This window comes from Podospora pseudocomata, chromosome 3 (genome assembly GCF_035222375.1).
Source record: "Podospora pseudocomata strain CBS 415.72m chromosome 3, whole genome shotgun sequence".
NCBI classification, from domain to species: domain Eukaryota; kingdom Fungi; phylum Ascomycota; class Sordariomycetes; order Sordariales; family Podosporaceae; genus Podospora; species Podospora pseudocomata.
This window is the reverse complement of record NC_085887.1, coordinates 325,046-344,310: the sequence shown is the minus strand read 5'-3', so window position 1 is coordinate 344,310 and position 19,265 is coordinate 325,046. Positions and strand designations below refer to the sequence as shown.

Sequence of the window (19,265 nt, the reverse complement as noted above, 5' to 3'; positions counted from 1 at the left end):
CAACCAACCATTGCTAACCATGATCTGTCAAGCCTCACAAAACAACACTTCACTTGCCCGAACAAGGCTCTTCCAGCTTGTCGAGTAGCTCACCATGAGTCTCATTGCTGCCCGCACTCGGGCTCAAAGAAAGCAGATCGCCGGCAGCACAAGCGGCACAGAAATCCATCTCGCTGATGAGACAGAAACACCAGCCCCACCACTGCCATCCCAACCCGCAGCAAAGCCCTACATCACAGCCCTCCCCACCAAACCACCAATCAGCCTGACGCGTCTACCACGCGACGACCACAACCTCCTCCTCAAAAAGCAACACTTTCTCCAAAAATACGCGATCACCGTTCCCAGAACCCTCAAGCGGAATGCGCCCCACGCCGTCTCAGCAACACTCGTCTTTGCCCAGCAGGAGGCCGGCACAGCCGTGTGTATTAACCCCTCGGGCCTCCTACTAACATGTGCACACTGCGTAGCGGGGGATGAGACTGAGTTGGATCTGGAAAAGGTCCACTGGCTTCTCTTCGCGTCTGGCAGGGCTGCGTCTGCCAAGTGTCTGGCGTGGGATTCGCAGAGGGACCTTGCGCTGTTGCAGGTCACCGCGGCTTCAGCAGCAGCGCCTGGGGATCTCCCAGAAGGCGTTTCTTTCCCATCAGTGACACTAGCAGATGGGGCACCCCAGCTCGGGGCAGGCTTGGTCTGTATTGGCCACCCTGGCAGTGAAGACCTCGAAGCCAGTGAGGCGGGAATATCGACGGGGTATGATGTGCTGCATCTTAGCAGCGGGTCATTCTGCGGGTATGCCGAGGGACAGGATGTGCAGGACAACTCTGAGATTGGGGCGCTGCAGCATGATTGTTGGACGTATTGGGGCCACAGCGGCGCTCCGTTGTTGGACGCCAGGACGGGGAAGCTTGTTGGGATGCACTCTTCTTGGGATGATGAGACTGGTATGAGGAGGGGGGTTGCGCTGGAGGCGATTAAGATGTTTTTGAAGGCACGTGTTTGAAGACGGTTGTCCGTGATAGATCATGTCGTTTATATCATCCACAGTTTCTACGAGCTTTCCCCCCCCTCGTCATGATTCATGTTGTGTTCCCAAAGAAAGTTGTCCAGGGATGCTGCTTGCAGGAGGTCAAATTCAGTGTTAAGCAAGTCGAGGCTGTCCTCAAATGGCGCTGTCGTTGTTCTTTCATGCCTCGATGTCCCTTCCGAGAAACGACTAGTCTGGCCTGCAGTTGAATCGTCGATGCTGAAAAGATCACCATCGTGATTGTAGTGAAGAAGAGATGTTGGCTCCTCTATATAGACAGGTGCGTTGTTGGCCTGAATCAGCGGCGTACTGTCAGATTGGACCATAATGTTATCTGATGTGTTTGGAACCACGCCCGCATAATCCGGTACGTTTGACCATAGAACACTTGACTCAATCGTGGCGGTGGTAATAGGATCGAGTGAGTGATAATTCTGAACGGCTTCTATGTGGTTAGAAGTGGTGAAAGAAGCCTCAGGCGCAGTCTGTTGATCCTGCTGCGTGGTTGTGTCGGCCGTCAGGTCCATCAAGGCCGGAGTGCTGTATTCCTGTGTATCCGTACTGCTTGGTGGTGCCCACGCAAGGTCAGGCTCAGAGCCAGTTTGAAGAAGCTGTGGGTTCTCCTGTAAGGGCGAAGGCGCAGCGGTGCGCTGAGCGTGTCCTCTTGGAGAAGCCCAACGGTCATAGATTCTGGCGACGAATGTTTGAAGGAGTTGTCTTTCTTGCATCAACCCCAGATGGAATCCGAGACTCTCTCCTGTCTCCCGAATAATGTCTGAACCTCGCTGGTTGAAAAATTCCAGAAACGAGCTGAGGTCCTCTGATATCGTGCTGTCCACGTAGGGCGAACTGGGCTTCGGTGTTTCTGGAAAAACAATGTCCCAGATTGTATACCACTGGCTCTCAAGGGAGAGCTTTGGGTTTGCTCTACTTTCCCTGAGCACCTTCTGCTGTAGCTCAGATAGCCACTTGGCCTGAAAGACAACCTTGTCGCATGGTTGATCCCGTTTATAGTGTAGGTCCAATTCCCCGGCATTTTTAAACTCCGCGCCACACCGAACACAGTAGCTTCTGCAATGGCTTCTCCTCAAATGTTGTTTGACGTCCCGAATTCTCTTTAGCTTGTACCGAAAACATTCTTTCCAGTGACTGGAATCCTCTTTCCAGAAAGGACAAGCCAGCAAACGGCTCGGCGAATCTGCATCTGATGGTGTCGGTTTGGGGCGAGGACCACATCTACGCCGCTCTTCGGGATTTTCATCGCCGGAATCATCGTCGAGCTCTGAGTGTAGCCGTTTTCTTGATGACCCTGTTGCGCCACTTCGTTGCTTCTGGCTTGCATCTCGTTTGTCCGGCTCCGCACCTGCATTAGACCCTGACTCACTTGCAGAGTTTTGGTATTCTCTTTTCCACCCCTCATAACCCCGCTCAAGAGCGGCCAAAAATACACTATTGGTGTTTGTCTCCAACAGCTGAGTCCACATCTGAGGGGGTGGAAGGATATCCCCGGGATCGTAGGTCTCAAGGGGATCTGAATCATCTTCCCACTCCGAGTTTCCTATGTCCTCGTGGTCGGTCAACGGAGTCGTTGTCGAGCTACCTCTAAATATTGGCGAAGGGAACCCACTCGACGAAGGATAAGATGGAGTGCGTGGGCTAAACGTCTTATATGTGGCTGTTGAAGCTGATGGGGAGACATTTTCAGAAGCCGAGGTTGATTCGGGTGACTCGCTCATATACTGGGCCAAAGCTTGTGTACCGTGTGATTCTGATGGGATTTGCGAGTTGAATTTCGCGTCATAGGGTTCGGGCTCCCTACAACCTTTTACCCAGCATTTTTCAACTGGACAGTGCACACAGAGCACGTGCTGACACGATACTTCCATGCAAACCAATGCTACAGTCGGTACCATCATACCAAATCCACAGCGGCACTACTGCGTGTCAGCGGTGTTTCTGTTAACCGCAAACAATTGAGACGTCTCGATTGTCACCAAGCCTAGCTCAGATATTGCCAACTACTCACACAAGCCCAAAACTCCTCCATGTCCTCGGTAGGCATCTTGTCGGTGAGGTACTTATGTCGCCTTGCAACTTTCTCAAGTCAGCATGAGATGTTGTCTAAATCGTTGTTCCCTTGTTTTGTCGGATTATAGATATCGGAAATTCTGATTCCAGATCTCAAGCCTGGTGGTATACCGTATAACCATGAAAGTTGCTGGTGTCGTCACTAACAATTTATAACGATTTATGACAGTTCAGAGTCCTGATTTTTATTGGCTTTTGCGATCGCTCAGCTTCAGGTGGCGCGACCTGCATAAGTAGTAGCAGGTCAAGAGCACAGTTGTGCTCTTCGTTAGCAGATCGGATGAACCAATCATTTTTAGTGTTTGATTCAACTCTTATGGGATGTGCAGTTCCATGTTCCTAACTGGATACACGAAAAGTCTACCCCCGAAATGGAGGAAAACAAAGTCTTGGGTCTATCAACAGTGCAACGATAGTATCACTTGCAGGTCTGGCTCATTGAGGGAGGGAGGTCGATTCAGGGGTATGCTCAGGGGCTAGACCCACTGTTTATATCTCCTCGTCCTGGCCTCAATGGGTGAAAGGACCTAAGACCGAGTGGTTGGTCATGCGCTGACATGTAGCAAGGGTGAAATCCAATATTTCTTGAGATAAACCAAACTATCCTCAATTTGTCCGTGTTGGGAAACCGTCCATGATGATGGCGGAATTCTGCAACCCTAACCCGAATGCAAAGACTTTGTTTGGAAAGGCGGGGTACTCGCGTCATTCAGTGGTGGATTTGTCAGTGACCCAATAGGAACGCCTCGCATCCCTTGACATCGACCTATATAACATGATCCATCCTGATCAAGAACACATAGTCCACCGTGTCACACCACCTGTACTCACGTATATCAGCATCTGATTTCCAGATTTCTTCTTCTCGAGCCTGTTCACCCTAACAGCTTAATCGCAACCATGGCATCCACTATCCCCACGACAATGAAAGCGCACATCTACACCAACACCTCACCAACATTAGAGGCCAACCTCTCCATCTCAACATCAGTCCCAACTCCGACTGTATCTGGACCCAATGAACTGCTGATTCAAGTCTTGTCAGCATCCATCAACCCAGCCGACCACAAAGTCCCAGAGCTGCCCGGCCCTGTCCGGCGGCTAGTCATCAAGACGCCTGCCACCCCTGGCATGGACTTTTGTGGCCGTGTGGTTCAAGCTGGGACAAAGGTTGACTCAATCGCACTGGGAGATATAGTATACGGTCGCTTGGGGCCTAAACAGCATGGATCTCTCGGAGAGTACATCACCGCGCCAGCCAACGTTGTTGCCGTCCTTCCCAAGGAGGGTGTGACAGTCGACGAGGCGGCTGCCATTGGAGTAGCAGGACTGACTGCCTACCGTATGTCCCGCTTTTTCCATTTAATATCACCCATCTCACTGACAACTATCTTGTAGAGGCAATCCAGCCCAATGTCAAAAAGGGCGACAAGATTTTCATCAACGGTAGCTCGGGTGGTGTCGGCTGCTTTGCCGTGCAAATCGCCAAGGTTTTGGGCTGTCACGTCACCGCCTCATGTTCACCGGCCAAGGCCGAGCTCGTCAAATCGCTGGGTGCCGACGAGATCATCGACTACACCACCACAGACGTCTGCGAGTACTTGCGTGCCAAAGGAAAGGTATTCGCGCAGGTTCTGGACAACGTGGGCACGCCCGACAACCTGTACAAAGCGTCTGATGAATTCCTCATTGCAGGCGGGAAGTTTGTACAGGTTGGGAGCCCGTTGTCGCTCGGCGCGCTTCGATCCGCGGCCTCCAGGGCGCTGCTGCCGTCTTTCTTGGGAGGGGGCAAGAGCAAGTACGAAGTTTACACCATTCGGGATTCTGCGGAGGATCTGAAGGTGCTGGGCCAGTGGATCAAGGAGAAGAAGATCAAGGTTGTAATTGAACAGACGTATGAATTTGAGGATGTGCCGAAAGCCTTTGCCAAGTTGAGGACGGGAAAGAGCGCGGGGAAGCTGGTGATCCATGTTGGAAAGTGAGCTTATTTATGTCTCTGGCGCGATCATCGGGGTGGCTCTGACCGTCGTTTTGCGTTGTTTGTTTCAATTACGGGGTAGATATACGAAGCGATGGTCTTCTTCATCAACGCAAGACGGATTTCCCTCGTTTATTATATTTTATCATAGTAGACTCTCTACCTTACTCCAGACACAAGATACCTACAGTTCCTCGCTAGTACAGTACAACAGGTTACAAGAGGCAACCACGACAGATCGACAGAGTGTGACAACGCTTAGTAAACCACCTGCGTCAGCTGAAGCCTTCAATTTATACTCGGCAAATGGACTTGTCCCAAACACGCAAGCCTAGCCGAAGTAGAGCTTATTCATCCCATAGCCTCACCTGCACCACTGAAGTTATTTTGCTCTGAAAGCTGTACCTGGAATGACAGTCACCGCTCTTCTTCATGGGAGCGAAGTCAGCAAAGCACACCGAAGGGCGTGGCAAGTGGTATTCGCCTACTTGCCTATTTATGCCAAAGTCGCCTCTAGTCAGATATCGTCGTAGCACAACTACACAGGCCTTATCCTCGGTCTCCGAAGGTGAAGCATCGGAACGTGCTTCGGTTGGTTAGTTACCCCTATCATGACCCAACTTTACCGAGTCTATCGGTTACCACATGGAAGTATGATTTCACTAGGGTCTCCTTTTCATGGAAGCTTTTCCGCGGCCCGGGGATGTGACAAAACTTCACTGTGGAGAGGGAGGTCGCTTTGAGGGGCCACGCAATGAAGAAAGACTAAAGAATGTGAGGAAGGCAGCCTGGGAAACTGCATAAATACCACCTTCTTTACCCTCCCCCTCCCTAGACTGTCTCCTCCTCTTCATCCAATACAGTACTTACCAGACATAACACGACAATCACCAATCTTCAGAATGCTCGCGCAAAATCTCCTCCTGCTCATCGCAGCCAACCTCGTGGCATCCATTCCCGCCCTCGATAACTCCCCCAAGCCCATCAACCTCGAGGCAACCGAGCTGCAGCGTCGGTCCGCCTGCGCAGTTGCCGGCGTGGTCAGCGGCCAGTGTGGCCGCTACTACCGCGGCACCGGCTGCAACGACATGATCAATGCCATTGACCCCGGCGTACGCCCCAGTCTTTTCTCGCCCTCCTGTCCATCAAACATTCGGAAGCTGATATCGTTGAAAACAGAGATGCAGCGGCACCTGCTACTCCTCGGGCGATGCCATCGCCAGCATCAAAGCATCCGGTGACGGCACCTACGGCACAAACTGCCAGGTCTTTTACGACTCCAACTGCCAGAACCCCATCGGTCAGACCGGAAACACTATCACTGGGGGAGGAAAGTGCTATACGCCGTCTGACGGTCGCACCGGTCATAGCATGCTTTGCTGGTACCGCTGCTGAATGGAGTTGGGAGACTGTATACCAGTGGCGTTCGCTTTTTTTTTCTTTCGGAGAGAGCCACATAGGTATGCGACAGGAGGGAGTGGAAGTGGTAAGAGGGGTGGTTGGAGACGATACACGAGCAAAACAGGTGACAGAAAAGACCGGAATGCGAAGAGATGGGTCCCACAGTGATTCGGCTTTGAATTAGCCCGATACCTACCTACCTACCTACCTACCTACCTACCTACCTACCTACCTACCTAGGTAATTATGGGGTTGGGGTTATCAAATACAGAAAATACATTCGTTTTGCGGCAGTTCCTACACTTTGAAATCTGTCATGTCCAAGCGGTGATGCATGTGCCTCTTCTCTGCGAGCCACATGGATTTTTGAAGCCTGCAATTTCTCTCGAAAAAGAATTATATCTGACCAACTAGACGAGTGTGTAGGTAGCCATGTTCATAACTCCAATAGAAGTCCAGGGTTCTTGTCTCTATACAATCGGTCCTTATCATTTCCCTCGAAAGTATCGTCCATCGTTCACGAAAGATGGTGGATATTCGAATTATGTGCAGGGCCCTAATGTGAGTCCGACTCCCCCAGACCAGGACGGTTAAATCCTGGACTTGCCGAAAGTCAAAAACATGCCCATACTATGAGAATGTGGCAGCACTTGTATTGATGTTCTGAGTGCCAAAGAGACGTCGTCGTCAAATGTGGATACATTTTGTCCCCCCCTAGTGGATGGAGGCAGTTGCGTCACTGTGGGCCTAGCGCAGCACATCCCTGTGCACACTCACCCACTCCAAGGAAACAGCTCGATGAGAAAGCATTCAATTGACCCCGTGAAAGCCTGACCAGAGACAAGAAAAGAACAGCTGAGAGGAGATACAGAATCCATATGCCATGTCCTGTCGTAACCCATGCCTGTGACAAAAAAAAAAGCCAAATGAAAACCGCCTGGAAAAGTTATTCAGTGTGGTTTGGACGGGAGCTGAATGTTCGACCCCGCCTTTGAACCGTTCTTCCCACTTTTTGATGCCCAATTACCGACATCCGCCTCAATATCGCCTCATCGAACCACCGCCCTCCACGTAGTCGCTTATTGCTCCTTGCCCTTCCCCTTGGCCTTGTAGAGATAGCTATTTGTTACCGATTAGCAATTGCCCCTGCCGCTCGCCTCATTCTCTCGGAGAAAGCATCTACTCACTTGGTGAAGGCACCCTCGACAGCCCCAACAGCACCGATCAGACCCAGCCCGAGACCGACATCCTTCCAGCTCAGTCTGCCGCGCTCATACGAGTTCCAAGCCTTGAAGCCCAACCACCCGCTCAACCCAATAACGGCAATCAGATTCGCCACAGCCAACGCGCCCGCGGGACCATCGCCCATATTCTCGAACCGCTTCGTCAACCAGGTGTCCGCCTTCTTTGCCTTGCTCTTGGCCTTCTTCTTAGCGAGGTCAGCTTCGGCGCGAAGGGCTTCGGCCTTGGCTCGGGCCTTCTTCTCAGCCTCCTCCCGCTCGATCCGGGCAGCCTGCGTGTCGGTCTTGACTTCTTGCTCGGCGAAATCGGAGGGGACGGTGCGGACAGAGGGGGTGTCAACGTCGATAAGGGAGGAGGTGGAGGTGGAGTCATCGACTACGACTTGGGGTGGTTGAGGGGCAGCAGCCTGAAATGGTAGTTAGCATCAGAGGCAAGGTAACTACGTAGACAAAGAAAAGCTGCAACGCGAACATACCTCCTCAGGAGTCTGCTTGGGGCCTTTGGATGCGACTTCGGCGTACGACACTGCGAAGACGTTAGCAGATGTTTTTGTTTGCGAATAGGCTGTCGACGACGTAGACGAAGCAAGCATACTTGTGTTGGCTGTTTGTGAAGTTGTGGTGGATGGGAGAAATGGGTGTTGCAGCAGTAATAATGCGGTACAAAGAGAAGTGGTGAGTTGCAGTGTCAAGTGACAAACGAGTAGAAAAAGAAAACGGTCGTGGCTCGTGATGATGGTATTTATCGTGGGTCGGAGAGACTGGTGATGTTTTTGGCAAAAAGCAGGTGATGGAGTGGGAGGGAGGGGAAGGTGACCTCAGAACCTGGCAAGGCCCAGCTTGATTGCTTCTGCCCAGTTGCCGGCCATGAACGGAAGCGGGCGCTCGGGTGGGAGCCGGGGGTCGAGAGACCGCCAAGCCCCTTCCTGGCCACGATGACGTCTGCGGCTCCGCTTGTTTTCTCGAGGGCCAAGGCAGCCCACCAATCGAACAGCCGCGAAGCTGCTGGAGCTTGGGCCTGTTCAGCGCCGTTTTGATGCCGTTTGTGTTGTCTTGCATCGCCATACCCCTGGACAGCTCAAGCATCCAAGATGTCACGTTTAGGGCCTGCGAGATCCCGAGGATCAGTCGAGATCTCGGCGGGTCCAGAGCCAGGCATGGGAACGTTTGTCAGCGACAGCCCTCACCCTCCTATCTCCCACGTCCACTCCAGCCCTAGTGTAGGTTTTCAAGACCGCTTTTGAAGTATTGATGTCTTTAAATGGTACATAATGTACCTTATACACAAAGCAGCAGGACGATAACATACAATCCAACCCAGTTGGCCGGGTTTTGTTCCGTTAGCACCACGCTAAATACCTTTCTCTAACCCAACCCAACGAACCGGCCCCTTAAAATTAGAACTCTAATCGAGAATGTCTATTGTTTTCGTGATGTTGTACACGCCGGCCTACCAACACTCGACTATTGCTTGTTGTTGGCATCGGTAGCATCCACCGCCTCCTTGGGCACAGGTGATGGCATCGCGTTCTTGTCCTCAACCTTCTTCTCCTCGACCTTTTGTTCAACCTTCTTCTCCTCCCCGGCTTCCTTCTTCTTCTTGGCCTGGATATCCCCGACCAGCTTCTGGACCTCCCGATCTTTCTCAGCTTGCTCAGCCGACTTCGCGTCAGACTCGGGAGCCTTGGTCGCAACCTCGATGCCCTCGGGGGCCACAACAGTCTCGTCATCGTCGTCGTCGTTCAGCTCGGATCCATAGATCTCGGGGTACTGTCTAAAGCAAGTTTGCATGCCCCTGTTTCCATTTGTCAGCATCACGGAGAAGTGGTGGCACGGTAAAACCTACTGGAACTTGTCAATGCACTCAATGCCCTTGGGCTCCTCTTTGCTGTAGACGAAGCAGCTGAAGGCCGCCTTGAACTCCTCACCGCAGGGACCGTGGGCCATGCCGCCCAGGCAGGGGCAGTCCCAGTTGATCTCTCCGGTCTCGGGGTTGAAAGCACCCTGCTGGGAGGCTTCTTGCTCGAGGGCCTCGGGCGAGCCAGGCTCAAGTTCTGTGGCAGCCGTCACTGGGGACTCGGTTGTTGGCTTAGACTCCTCCTCGTTGGCGACCTGCTCAATCTCGGCTGCTACCGCGGCCTTGGTAGCTTGTGGTGGGGGTGGAGGAGGGGCATGGCGACGCTTCTCCTCGATGAGGGCGTCGATGGTGGGGAGATCGGCCTCGGAGAAGTCGGCGGGGGCGGTTTGCGGTTGAGCTGTGCCGGGCCAGAATGATTAGCACCGCATGATGGAGCAGCAAGGCATGAGAGACCAAAGGCAGCAACTTACGGACTTGATCAGCAAAGATTGGGCTGGTGTTGTAGTAGTATAGCGCAGCACCGGCAAGACCCCATCGTACCACTGTTCCCTTCCATGTGCCAGTCTTCTTGGTGGAGGCCGATGTCGAGGCGAACCGGCGGGTGGGAGCGGTTACTAAGCTGGATGTCGCCGTCGGCACTGGCCGAATTGCGCGCAAGGCGCAGCGCGCGGAGCGATACATTTTGGCTGCAGACTGGATTTGAAAGTGGTGGGTAGTGGTGAAAAAAGCAGTACAAGACAAGAATTCAACAACACTGTGCTCCGGCCGAGTCCGGTGATCAACAAACGGCTGCCGCAGAAGATGGGATGGATCCCAAAATTTTGGTGATGGCCTCCAAGGCCCGTCCGGCACAGCGCAGGGAATTTACCGGATGCAATATGATTGGCCAATGGAGGGGAAGATCCCCACAAATTCAGTCAGTTTCGGCACGGACATTTCTTGACTGCATCGCATTAACTGACATGATTGATGACACCTGCCAGCAACAGAGCTACCTATTTATTTTGACATGTGCTATCTCGGAGTTTTTGCTGCTAGTACACTAAATACAGAAGAAAACACTCTTCATAGTACCTATAGCTGCCTTTGTCAACCGTCCACCACTCTTTAATCTCCTCGCTTACTCGGCGGCACATGGCGACCCATCCAGCTGGTTCTCCTCGGCGAGCCAGTCCTCATTCTGATACTTGCGGTTCTTCTTCTTTTGTTTTCCCTTTTGCTTGACCGGCGCCGCAACTGGCTCGGCTGGTTTCTCACACTTAGCGATGATCTCTTCAGTGTTTTCTTCAGTAGCCCTCTCAGCAGCCCTCTCAGCAGCTCTGTCAGCAGCCCTGTCAGCAGCCTTCTGGGCAAGCTTCTCGATAGCCTTCTCGGTACTCTTCTCGAAAGACTTCTTGTCACACTTCTTCGCGGCAGGCTTCTCGGCGGGCTGAACAAGGTTGCTGTCGGCATTCTTGGAAGCAGCCTGATAGGTTTCTGTCTGTCTTGGGACTTTCGCTGTCCGCAGGCGAGGCTTCATCATTTCCCCCCCGGCACCGCGCTGTCCAGCATGATATGCCCGCGCCTCTTGCCCATCCACTGCAGCATCGCCTCTGAACCTCCGCGGCTTCTCGTTACCCGACAGAGTGGACGACACAAAGGAATGGTACACGGGAGCCATGCCCTTGCCCTTGCCCTGCTCCTTCCCTTGCATGCGATCTTCCTGTTCCTCGTCCCAATTGATAGTTTCCCAGCTGTCATCGATCGGGGCAGAGTCGTACAAGAGGGCGTTCTTGACTCGGCGGAACTTCCTGGAAGCATAAAGGCTGAAGGCAGCGATGCCATTCTCTATGCAGGCCGCTTTGATGTTGTCACGCGTCCTGGGCATCGACACTTCTACCAAGTCATCGTCGTCCCAGTGGTCATCCCCTGGTGGGGTGACGGGGCTGCCGAGATCTACCGGGTGCATCATTTCTCTTTTGGCCTCGGCGATGATCGATTCGTTACGTGGCTGCTTCCTCGTCAGTTATATTTGACTCGACGGCCGTTCCTGGAGGGGTTGGAATGCATACCTGCAACCTTGGTCTGGATGGTTTGGTTCGTCCGTTTGCGTAAGCATCCCCGATTTCCTGGATGTTGATCTTGCCGCTCATGTGTGCCCCAGCCCCTGTGTCGGTATTTGGTTGTCTGGTGCTTGTCAAGGTGAGCGTGGACAGATGCCTAAACGACAAAAAGAAAAAAGCCAAAGAGAATATTCCAAAGTGCCTTGGGCTTCTTTGAGGCTCAAAGTTACCTTAGTGTGTAGTGGAGCTTACTTATCGTCCATCACACCCAACGAGAGGCTTGATGGCGCATTTGGAACCCTACAACTTTGCTCTCTCCTGAACCTTGAGAATCGGCACGTACACCGAACCCTAACCACATGAGTAGAACAATGCAAATCATGCTAACATTTACTAGGCCGCAAAGAATCTCGTCATCAGCAAAACCATAATATCACCTATTTCTCCCAAGCCCCAACGTGGCCAGCAGGTTGGCAAGATCTCCCCCACCACCGCCTCCCCTTCCCCCGTTACCGCCATTCCCACCTCCCCCATACCCCCTGTTCCTCGCGACCCCCATGGTACGTGTGGTCATCCTACACGTCTCAAGCCACATGCTCGCCTGCTGGGCCTCTGTACTCCCCTGCTTCTTCGTCCCTTGATACGCCGTCACCAGCTTCTCAAAGCACATTTCGGCTTCTAGCCACAGGCCATCCTTCACGTACGACATGCCCAGCATGGCGAGCGCATTCTGGACCTCTGCAACCTTGAGTCCCTTCCTCGGCTCCAGCCACTTGATGTAAAGCTCCATCCAGGGCCTTGACGCAGCCGGGAAGACACCAGGCCGTGGGGTGCCTGTCTTGGCGTAGAGTATCGCCATGGCTACCACCGCGGCCATGGTATCGGGGTGGTCTGGCCCGAGCGTCTCCTCCGTCTGGGACTTGGCTCGACGTAGCAAGTCGCCGGCCTCGGTGATATCACCCAGCAGGATCTTGAGCTTGCCGTGGTTCCTCAGCGCGCGGAGGGTGACCCGGTTGGTGGGACCGACCGACTGCCTGAGCTTATTGTAGAGGTTTCGGATGCCGACTTCAGCAGAGATCACTTTGGGATTTGTCTTTTCGAGACCATAAGGGTCTGCGTCTGGCGAGGGGGTGCTGATCTCGACCAGGTCAATCACTGCCGACACTACCAGGACGTGGTTCTCGCCCAGCACTTCGGAGAGGGCTGCGAGACGGTGCTGCAGCCTGTTTTGGGCCTCTTCTGGGCGCTTGAGAGCATGGCATACCACCCCGAGAGCACGCTCGGTTGTGAGAGTATCGAGGTGGTTGGGACCGAGGGCATCCTGTTGGTTGACTAGAGTGTTGGCCAAGATGTTTTCGGCGTCCTCCCAGTCGCCCTTGTCCGTGAGGATCTCGCCCTCGAGCCTGTTGAGCTTCAGGATCAGGGGATGCTTGGGGTTCAAGAATTGGCTGCCGACTTGAAGCGCCCAGCCGGTCCATCTTTCGCAGTCTAGAAGATGACCCGTGTCATTCGCCGTGTAGGCGATCTCATACGCTGCACTGATGGTCTCGGCGTTCTCCTGGCCTAGCGTCCGCTGGTGCTCTTCAAATACCTGTCGTTCCAACTGGCGCACTTCTTCCCACTTGTTGGCGTTTCTGAGTTCAGCCTCTCGAACTGACCTCGTATCGGCTGGGTCAGTGGGGAGATATATGTCGCCATAGATTTCCTGCGCGGCGGGTTCTGGCGAGACATAGCCCGGGTCAGATGGTGGTGAGAAAAAGGCGGGAGGCTGCGGCGAGACGGATCTCCTTCCAGGGGTGTTTTGTGCCGACATCGGTCGTGGTGGAAGCACCGGAGGGGAGGGCCGGTCCTGGCCATCCCAGCCATTAATGATCGGAATCCTAGGCTGACTGATGGCTGGCTGTGGTTGTTTCTCCAACGCCTTGCTGTAGATATCCTCAATATTTCGTCGAATCTTCTTGAGGTTGTCTTGGTCTTTCTGTGTGGTGCCGATCTTGCACAGCGAGCTGTGGTCGCCGTTGAGCTTCACCACGTTTTCGACATTGCCGGGAAGACCAAGCTTGGCGCTTTTTGGGGGAACAGTCTTGGAAGGGCCTGAGGTTAGACCGCCATGCAAACGGGTTGAGACAAGGGGGTGAGCTCTCACATAATCTTCGGAACCCCAGAACGAGATGATATCATACTTCATCAGTTGGTGCTGCCACATCTCGGTCAAGATGTCGGAAAACAGACTGCCCTCTCTCAACACTTCCATGACGTCGTCTCCGGGCTGGAAGCCAGTGGCAGTTGCAACTCTGGCCACGAGAGATCCAAGGCTCACAAGCTTCCAGTCTCCGCCGTTGTGGGGTGTCGCAAAGAAGGCCAGGCCTGTGGTGACATCCTTGATCTCGGTGAACTTGGGGTTGTTATGAGCGTTGATCAGGGCTTGCTTGATCAACAACCCCCCGAGGCTGTGTCCAATAAATAGTATCGGTCTAGTATCATTCTTGTCGCGTTCGCATCGCACAGTCTCCAGGAGCTCTGTTGCTTTATCGACGAAGGTGGATCTGTCCTTGCCAAAGACAGCTTTGGAGTCGTACTCATACAGGAATATTCTCGCATCGGGCACAACGCGGGGAAGGTCTTCCTTCAGCCAAAGACGGCCCTCTGGACCCTCTGGTGCGCGCCATGTATCCCACGCGTGGGCCGAGATATCTTTGCTCCGCGGGTTGAGACCATGGACAGCGAAGATGTCAATCTTGTGCGTCTCGGTATCCGAGCTGGATGGAGGAGGGTAGAGTTGTCGGCAAGCCTGTTATGGGCAAGGATGAGCGAGGGAAGTAATGCGGACGACATTTCTCAACAGACTCACCATAATAATTTGCTGTCCTCGTCTTGCGCGACGGCTGTCTTATCTAAAACCAATTGTCCGGTGCTTCAGCTGCCAACCGCTCAGCGAAAGAGTGTGTAGTTGTCAAGCCCAAAGCTTTCGTTGGGAGGGGTCTTACCCCCCCCTCCTTATGATACTCCCAGAGGTCCGGCGTTTCCAGCTCCAAAGTGAGGCTGAGGCACAGGGGCTGAGACCGTGCGCCCATATATGAATCGTTCAAGATCAAAGTCCCATTCGCTCACCTCTCCCCCCATTTTCTTGCGCAGTAGCAGCTGAAAGCCTGCAGAATGGTATGTCAGCCATGACGGCAAGCACACAGCTAGCATCTCCGGGTATTCGGAACTGGAAGGATGGCCGAACCAATGAGCTGAGCCCAACGGCATCCATCCAATACAAAGTATCAGCCGAATAAATCGCCGCCAGAGGGCCGCAACGCCCCGGCGTCAATTTCGTCCGTGACATTGGTTGATGGTCGCGTGCTCCAAGGCCTGCAGTCCAAATGGAATCAAACCCCAGGCCATCGAAGACCCCCTTCTAATGTGAGGCAGCACGTCGTAGACAAAATGGTGGACACTACAATATAAAACAAAGACTTTAAAAGATCATGAAAACGCCCTCGATTATTTTGTCTAGGCCTATCGGGTACCTAATACTGAAGCACTAAAATACATACTTTTGGCCCATCACCTATCTTAAAAGTGGCTGTCACGACCTTTCACTTCCTATTCACAACCTGATCTTTCAAGGCATAATCACTATCTTTAATGGTGTATTTGTCATCTTTGAGGGCGGTACTAACTATGTCTCAAACATCGTCCCCAGTGAAGCTCATGGGAAAAGAAGAAGTTGGTCCCCCGCTCCGTTACCAACCCCTCTTCCTCAATCTAATCTCCTCCAATTCTACGCTTCCGCTAATGCTGCCAGTTACCTCCCAGCAGCGCTACCCGATCACGATGCAGCGCAAGGCAGGAAACGCGGCAGCCGCCTTTCTGAGCGGCTTTTGTCAATAAAGGAAGGTCTTTGTACATGTTGGCAGACACAATCCACAACCGAGCAAGCCGATGCATGTTCTGCAGGGGGCGAGGAGAAAATCGAGGCTTCGGCGTGGGTCAGGTCCGTTCATGTTTACGACCAGACCCTGTAGGGAGTGCCTCGTGGTTGCTGCCAACAGTTTCTGATTGCCCCAAGTTCCTCCAAAGACCAGGGACATTTCTGCCAACTGCATCGGGGTCTGGGGCCGACGCATCTCCAACTCCCGGGCACCCACCAGGTAGGCAGGGCCATATTTAGACCCTTTATCTGTCTCAACGAGGACAACATAGGCCGAAAGGGCCTCGGAGTCGAATAGGTCAACCAAATTGTCGATGATGTAATCTTCGATAGTTTCTGTGTTGAGTCTGACCTCTTGAAGGAAGGCGAGATCGGCTGGCTTCTGCCTCAACGACTCTGGTTTCCGTACCCACATAGCGTCGAAGAGACCCAAATGTGTGAGGCGTAAAGGCTGCCCTCCTGATTCGGCATACTCATCACAGAGCCGATCAAAGAAGTGGACAAACACGCCAAAGCTGCCCTCGCGTTCAAGCTGTCGCACAACGACTTCGGTAGACAAGCCGAGTTCCAGCCGGTGAAGATTCGGGGAGTGGCGCAATAGCTGGACAGTCTGCTGGCGTGAGCGGTTTGGATCATCAAAGAAGTTGCGCAGTGAAATGTGTTGAAGGTTTCGAAAGAAGGCAAAGTCTTGATGGTAACAGGAAGCCCCCCCCAAAGCCTGAGTATAAGTCTACAGCAAGCCGATCATGAGCGATTTCCCAGCACGGTTTCAGCCGAAGGAGGCTAGGGAAACTGATGCGCAGCTTCCTCAGCACAGGACGCGCCTGTCGAACGGCGTTCAGTGTTGCAGGCTCAAGTTGAAACGGCTGTTCTCATCCGCATTGACGGTGTAATTAACAAATACCTAAGCCGGACACAGCCAGAGGCTGACGAGTATTCTTACATCAGACTTTCAAGTGATGGCATCTGAGAAACAAGGCGCCGGATGCCTCTGTTAATGTGCTGAGATTTTGAATCGCTCCACAGCGACTCGTGACAGCCCTTGGCCCGCTCATTCAAATGCCATCCATCAATGGTAATATGTTTTGCCAAGGCCAGGCTGATATTGGCTGGGTCGATTCGATCAAGATTACGGTCCACGTAAAGGTACAGCCACTCGCAGAACTCGGCGTTGGACAGCTTGTTGGTGAGGCAAAGGTTGTAAAGGACTGGCTTCCGAGTCTGAAGGGTTTTTCCGACATGGTGTAAAAGAAACGCGATGCGAGGGAATCGCTGTTGGCTGGACTGGTGGGACGACATGTTTCCACTGGGCCGGGGGTGGAAAAATTGAAGGTTTGTTGTTTTGGTTGTCCGCTTGATTCTGAAAGCACCTGTTCCCTTTGCCCTACCCACGACGACGAAAGAGGTCACAATTGTGGAACTTATGGGCACTAAAATGGAGTACCAGACTATTTTCCAGTGGCCAGTTACTCCGTCGACGGCGGGTTGCCTAAGGTACCTGGTAGGTACTGTACATAGTCGGCTGCGAGGTTTGTTGCAAGAACAATCCCCATTGTTTCGCCGTGAGCTTTTGACCCATTCGGTCCCAAGTAGCAGCGTTGTTATCGCCACAGCGAACTGGCCAACTTCAAATACAAGCATTGTTTTCTAGACAGCCGGGGGTGGCCGTTAACTTTAGCATGCCTTAGGTATAAACCAATGGACCTAGATGCTGATAGAATTGCATATTCAAAGGAAGTAATATACCTGCCTCCCTTACGCATACTAATTCAGTCCACTGTACTGTATCTCTCTCTATATCTCTAAATCTTTGGTCAGGAAATGATCGTGCTCATAACAACCACTAGCCGCGCTTCAATCAGGGGTGTTAATCAGGGTAATCACCCCAACTGCCACCTGCCCAGTTTGCATGCCTTGCGAAGGGTTACCGCGCTGGCTCCAATATGTATTTGGTTTGGTCACTGTGGTAGCGTTTGCTGGCTGGGCCATCCAAGCTATCTGGGGCTATAGAAACGACTAAAGGTCAAAGGACCACCACGTTCGGGCTCTCAAGTCTCAAATTCGTGAACTGGAGCTTGTCATGCTCTATCGGGATGCCACCTTTGGCGATGCCGTTGCTGCTTTTGATGAAGCACTTGCGGCTATCCCGCGAGATCACGCGCCACAGTAGAGCTAATCACTTTCCAGCATTTGCGTCTTTGGTATTTCTCTTATGTTGACTATACATCCCAGCGAGGGTCATGATTGATTGTCCTTGTCATTAATGCTTCCCCCGAGATTTAAATTGATTTCAGTTGATTCTTGTGCCTTCATTTCTATTTGAGGTTCTGAGCACTTCCTGTCACTTGTGATATGGTATGCTGTTGTATCTCAGAAGTGCTATGTCTCTCTTCGCTAGGAAGTGGTCTGAGCAGAGCCACTCACACCCGGCTTTGTTCTGTTGTTTTGGCCCACATGGACCTTCCTTATCATTGCATTCATTGTCAACCCACCTGAATCTCCACATACACGTTTGCGGAACAAACAAAGCTCCATAACTTTGAGAGCTTTTTCAAACAAAGAACCTCATTAGTTCCAACAACTCAACGTTTAGACCCAGCGAGAGATACCTATAGTTGCATAGGCACGGTGGGCTATTTAAGTGATCAACCGCTTTTACTTCAGAATGGCGTCTCATCCATATCGTAGGGAGTCCCGTACCGGTTGGGGCCGAGGGAACCAGGCAGGCCAGGCCGGGCGTGGTCAAGGGAATGCGGGGAGAGGCGGTGGTCATAATAGCATGTATTTCATCGGGGGAGATCCGCCGACCAAAGCACGACAATACTACAAGTTCGTCCGACAGAACCGGGGCCAATTGGTGGAGGGTGAGTCGCCAACACAACCGAATCCAAGCGATTCATCGGCCGACGAGATCAACGCTCATGACCCAGACCCATTCCATTGGTTCATTGCGCCTCCAGGTTACGTTGCCGCTGTCCAAAACGAGGACCTGATCCCTGATGAGGACGACCTAATGATGGACGCACCGGCAGAGGGTCCTGGTCGAGATAATTACTATTATGACCCAGAAGACCGTAACACGACGCCACCGCCGCCATACGACAGGACGGTGACGGGCGATGAGACAAACATGTGGACTGACATCAAAAACTGGATCATGAATGTTGCCGGAACTCCTGCCGCTTATACCGAGATTCCGGCCCCTTATGCCGTCTGCGGCGCGTGTCAACTAGTAGAAATTGACATCAAGGGGATTCCAAAGTCTCACAACCCAAACTATAGCGTGGGTCTTGGGACCGTTTTGATCTGTGGCCATATTCTCTGCGCCCGCTGCTACAACGCGTGGTGCAGGGACAAGTACAACGCCACTCATGGTTTCAACTGCCCCATGTGCCGAGCAAAGCTGCAGTGCGACTCCAGGGCCTGCAAGGACATCTTCTACCCCTACATCATACCGCCGGCCCGCCATGAGAAGCCCCCAGGCAACGGCTGGAAGGAGTTTCTGGATTATGTGCCGTTGACTCTGGGCGAGGGCGGTGTGAGGCCCACGCAGTGTCACATCTGTCGAGCGACTCGCCTTGTTGTGCTGGGACGCACCGCCAAACGATTATTCAACGAAAACTGCCGGAGGACCCTGACCGACCCCAGAGCCCAGTACATGGGCGTGCCATAATCCGACGGGGAGATGGCCTGGTTTCTAGAGACCACCTA

The 19,265-nt window shown here is 52.9% G+C and overlaps 9 protein-coding genes across 9 annotated transcripts; 4 read left to right on the top strand and 5 right to left on the bottom strand.

Annotated features, from left to right (window-relative positions):
* Positions 1-94: 94 nt before the first annotated feature.
* Positions 95-1,003, top strand: QC762_301090 (uncharacterized protein; the record flags this gene model as incomplete). Its single annotated transcript, XM_062888416.1, has 1 exon — positions 95-1,003. The coding sequence occupies one exon, from the start codon at positions 95-97 to the stop codon at positions 1,001-1,003; it is 909 nt and encodes a 302-aa protein (XP_062744266.1).
* Positions 1,004-1,050: 47 nt separating this feature from the next.
* On the bottom strand, positions 1,051-2,943 carry QC762_301100 (uncharacterized protein; the record flags this gene model as incomplete). Its single annotated transcript, XM_062888417.1, has 1 exon — positions 1,051-2,943. One exon carries the CDS (start codon positions 2,941-2,943, stop codon positions 1,051-1,053), a length of 1,893 nt encoding a protein of 630 aa, XP_062744265.1.
* An 813-nt stretch (positions 2,944-3,756) lies between these two features.
* QC762_301110 (uncharacterized protein) lies at positions 3,757-5,097 on the top strand (the record flags this gene model as incomplete). Its single annotated transcript, XM_062888418.1, has 2 exons — positions 3,757-4,457; positions 4,514-5,097. Exons 1-2 carry the CDS (start codon positions 4,016-4,018, stop codon positions 5,095-5,097), a joined length of 1,026 nt encoding a protein of 341 aa, XP_062744264.1. The 5' UTR covers positions 3,757-4,015.
* An 898-nt stretch (positions 5,098-5,995) lies between these two features.
* Positions 5,996-6,746, top strand: QC762_301120 (uncharacterized protein; the record flags this gene model as incomplete). Its single annotated transcript, XM_062888419.1, has 3 exons — positions 5,996-6,205; positions 6,273-6,702; positions 6,723-6,746. 2 exons carry the CDS (start codon positions 5,996-5,998, stop codon positions 6,486-6,488), a joined length of 426 nt encoding a protein of 141 aa, XP_062744263.1. The 3' UTR covers positions 6,489-6,702; positions 6,723-6,746.
* Positions 6,747-7,291: 545 nt separating this feature from the next.
* On the bottom strand, positions 7,292-8,717 carry QC762_301130 (uncharacterized protein). Its single transcript, XM_062888420.1, has 4 exons — positions 8,331-8,717; positions 8,212-8,261; positions 7,682-8,142; positions 7,292-7,613 (listed from the first exon to the last, which is right to left on the bottom strand). Coding segments are annotated over exons 1-4 (552 nt in total). The 5' UTR covers positions 8,332-8,717; the 3' UTR covers positions 7,292-7,573.
* A 243-nt stretch (positions 8,718-8,960) lies between these two features.
* MIA40 (Oxidoreductase) lies at positions 8,961-10,459 on the bottom strand. Its single transcript, XM_062888421.1, has 3 exons — positions 10,064-10,459; positions 9,582-9,990; positions 8,961-9,530 (listed from the first exon to the last, which is right to left on the bottom strand). The coding sequence occupies exons 1-3, from the start codon at positions 10,272-10,274 to the stop codon at positions 9,200-9,202; spliced, it is 951 nt and encodes a 316-aa protein (XP_062744261.1). The 5' UTR covers positions 10,275-10,459; the 3' UTR covers positions 8,961-9,199.
* Positions 10,460-10,571: 112 nt separating this feature from the next.
* QC762_301150 (uncharacterized protein) lies at positions 10,572-11,725 on the bottom strand (the record flags this gene model as incomplete). Its single annotated transcript, XM_062888422.1, has 2 exons — positions 10,572-11,583; positions 11,645-11,725. The coding sequence occupies 2 exons, from the start codon at positions 11,723-11,725 to the stop codon at positions 10,714-10,716; spliced, it is 951 nt and encodes a 316-aa protein (XP_062744260.1). The 3' UTR covers positions 10,572-10,713.
* Positions 11,726-12,068: 343 nt separating this feature from the next.
* QC762_301160 (uncharacterized protein) lies at positions 12,069-14,944 on the bottom strand (the record flags this gene model as incomplete). Its single annotated transcript, XM_062888423.1, has 3 exons — positions 14,487-14,944; positions 13,782-14,426; positions 12,069-13,718 (listed from the first exon to the last, which is right to left on the bottom strand). Exons 1-3 carry the CDS (start codon positions 14,487-14,489, stop codon positions 12,069-12,071), a joined length of 2,298 nt encoding a protein of 765 aa, XP_062744259.1. The 5' UTR covers positions 14,490-14,944.
* A 3,275-nt stretch (positions 14,945-18,219) lies between these two features.
* On the top strand, positions 18,220-19,227 carry QC762_0048400 (uncharacterized protein; the record flags this gene model as incomplete). Its single annotated transcript, XM_062883455.1, has 1 exon — positions 18,220-19,227. One exon carries the CDS (start codon positions 18,220-18,222, stop codon positions 19,225-19,227), a length of 1,008 nt encoding a protein of 335 aa, XP_062744258.1.
* Positions 19,228-19,265: the final 38 nt, after the last annotated feature.

What these genes read in the sequence shown, in the direction of transcription:
- QC762_301130 (XM_062888420.1), bottom strand. An exon ending in CCAAGCAGACTCCTGAGGAG is followed by an intron (nt 8,143 to 8,211) that starts GTATGTTCGCGT and finishes CTACCATTTCAG; the next exon opens with GCTGCTGCCCCTCAACCACC. An exon ending in GTCGAGGGTGCCTTCACCAA is followed by an intron (nt 7,614 to 7,681) that starts GTGAGTAGATGC and finishes GGTAACAAATAG; the next exon opens with CTATCTCTACAAGGCCAAGG.
- MIA40 (XM_062888421.1), bottom strand. Translation starts at nt 10,274, where the DNA reads ATGTATCGCTCCGCGCGCTGCGCCTTGCGCGCAATTCGGCCAGTGCCG. An exon ending in AATCTTTGCTGATCAAGTCC is followed by an intron (nt 9,991 to 10,063) that starts GTAAGTTGCTGC and finishes GGCCCGGCACAG; the next exon opens with CTCAACCGCAAACCGCCCCC. An exon ending in GAGTGCATTGACAAGTTCCA is followed by an intron (nt 9,531 to 9,581) that starts GTAGGTTTTACC and finishes AAATGGAAACAG; the next exon opens with GGGCATGCAAACTTGCTTTA.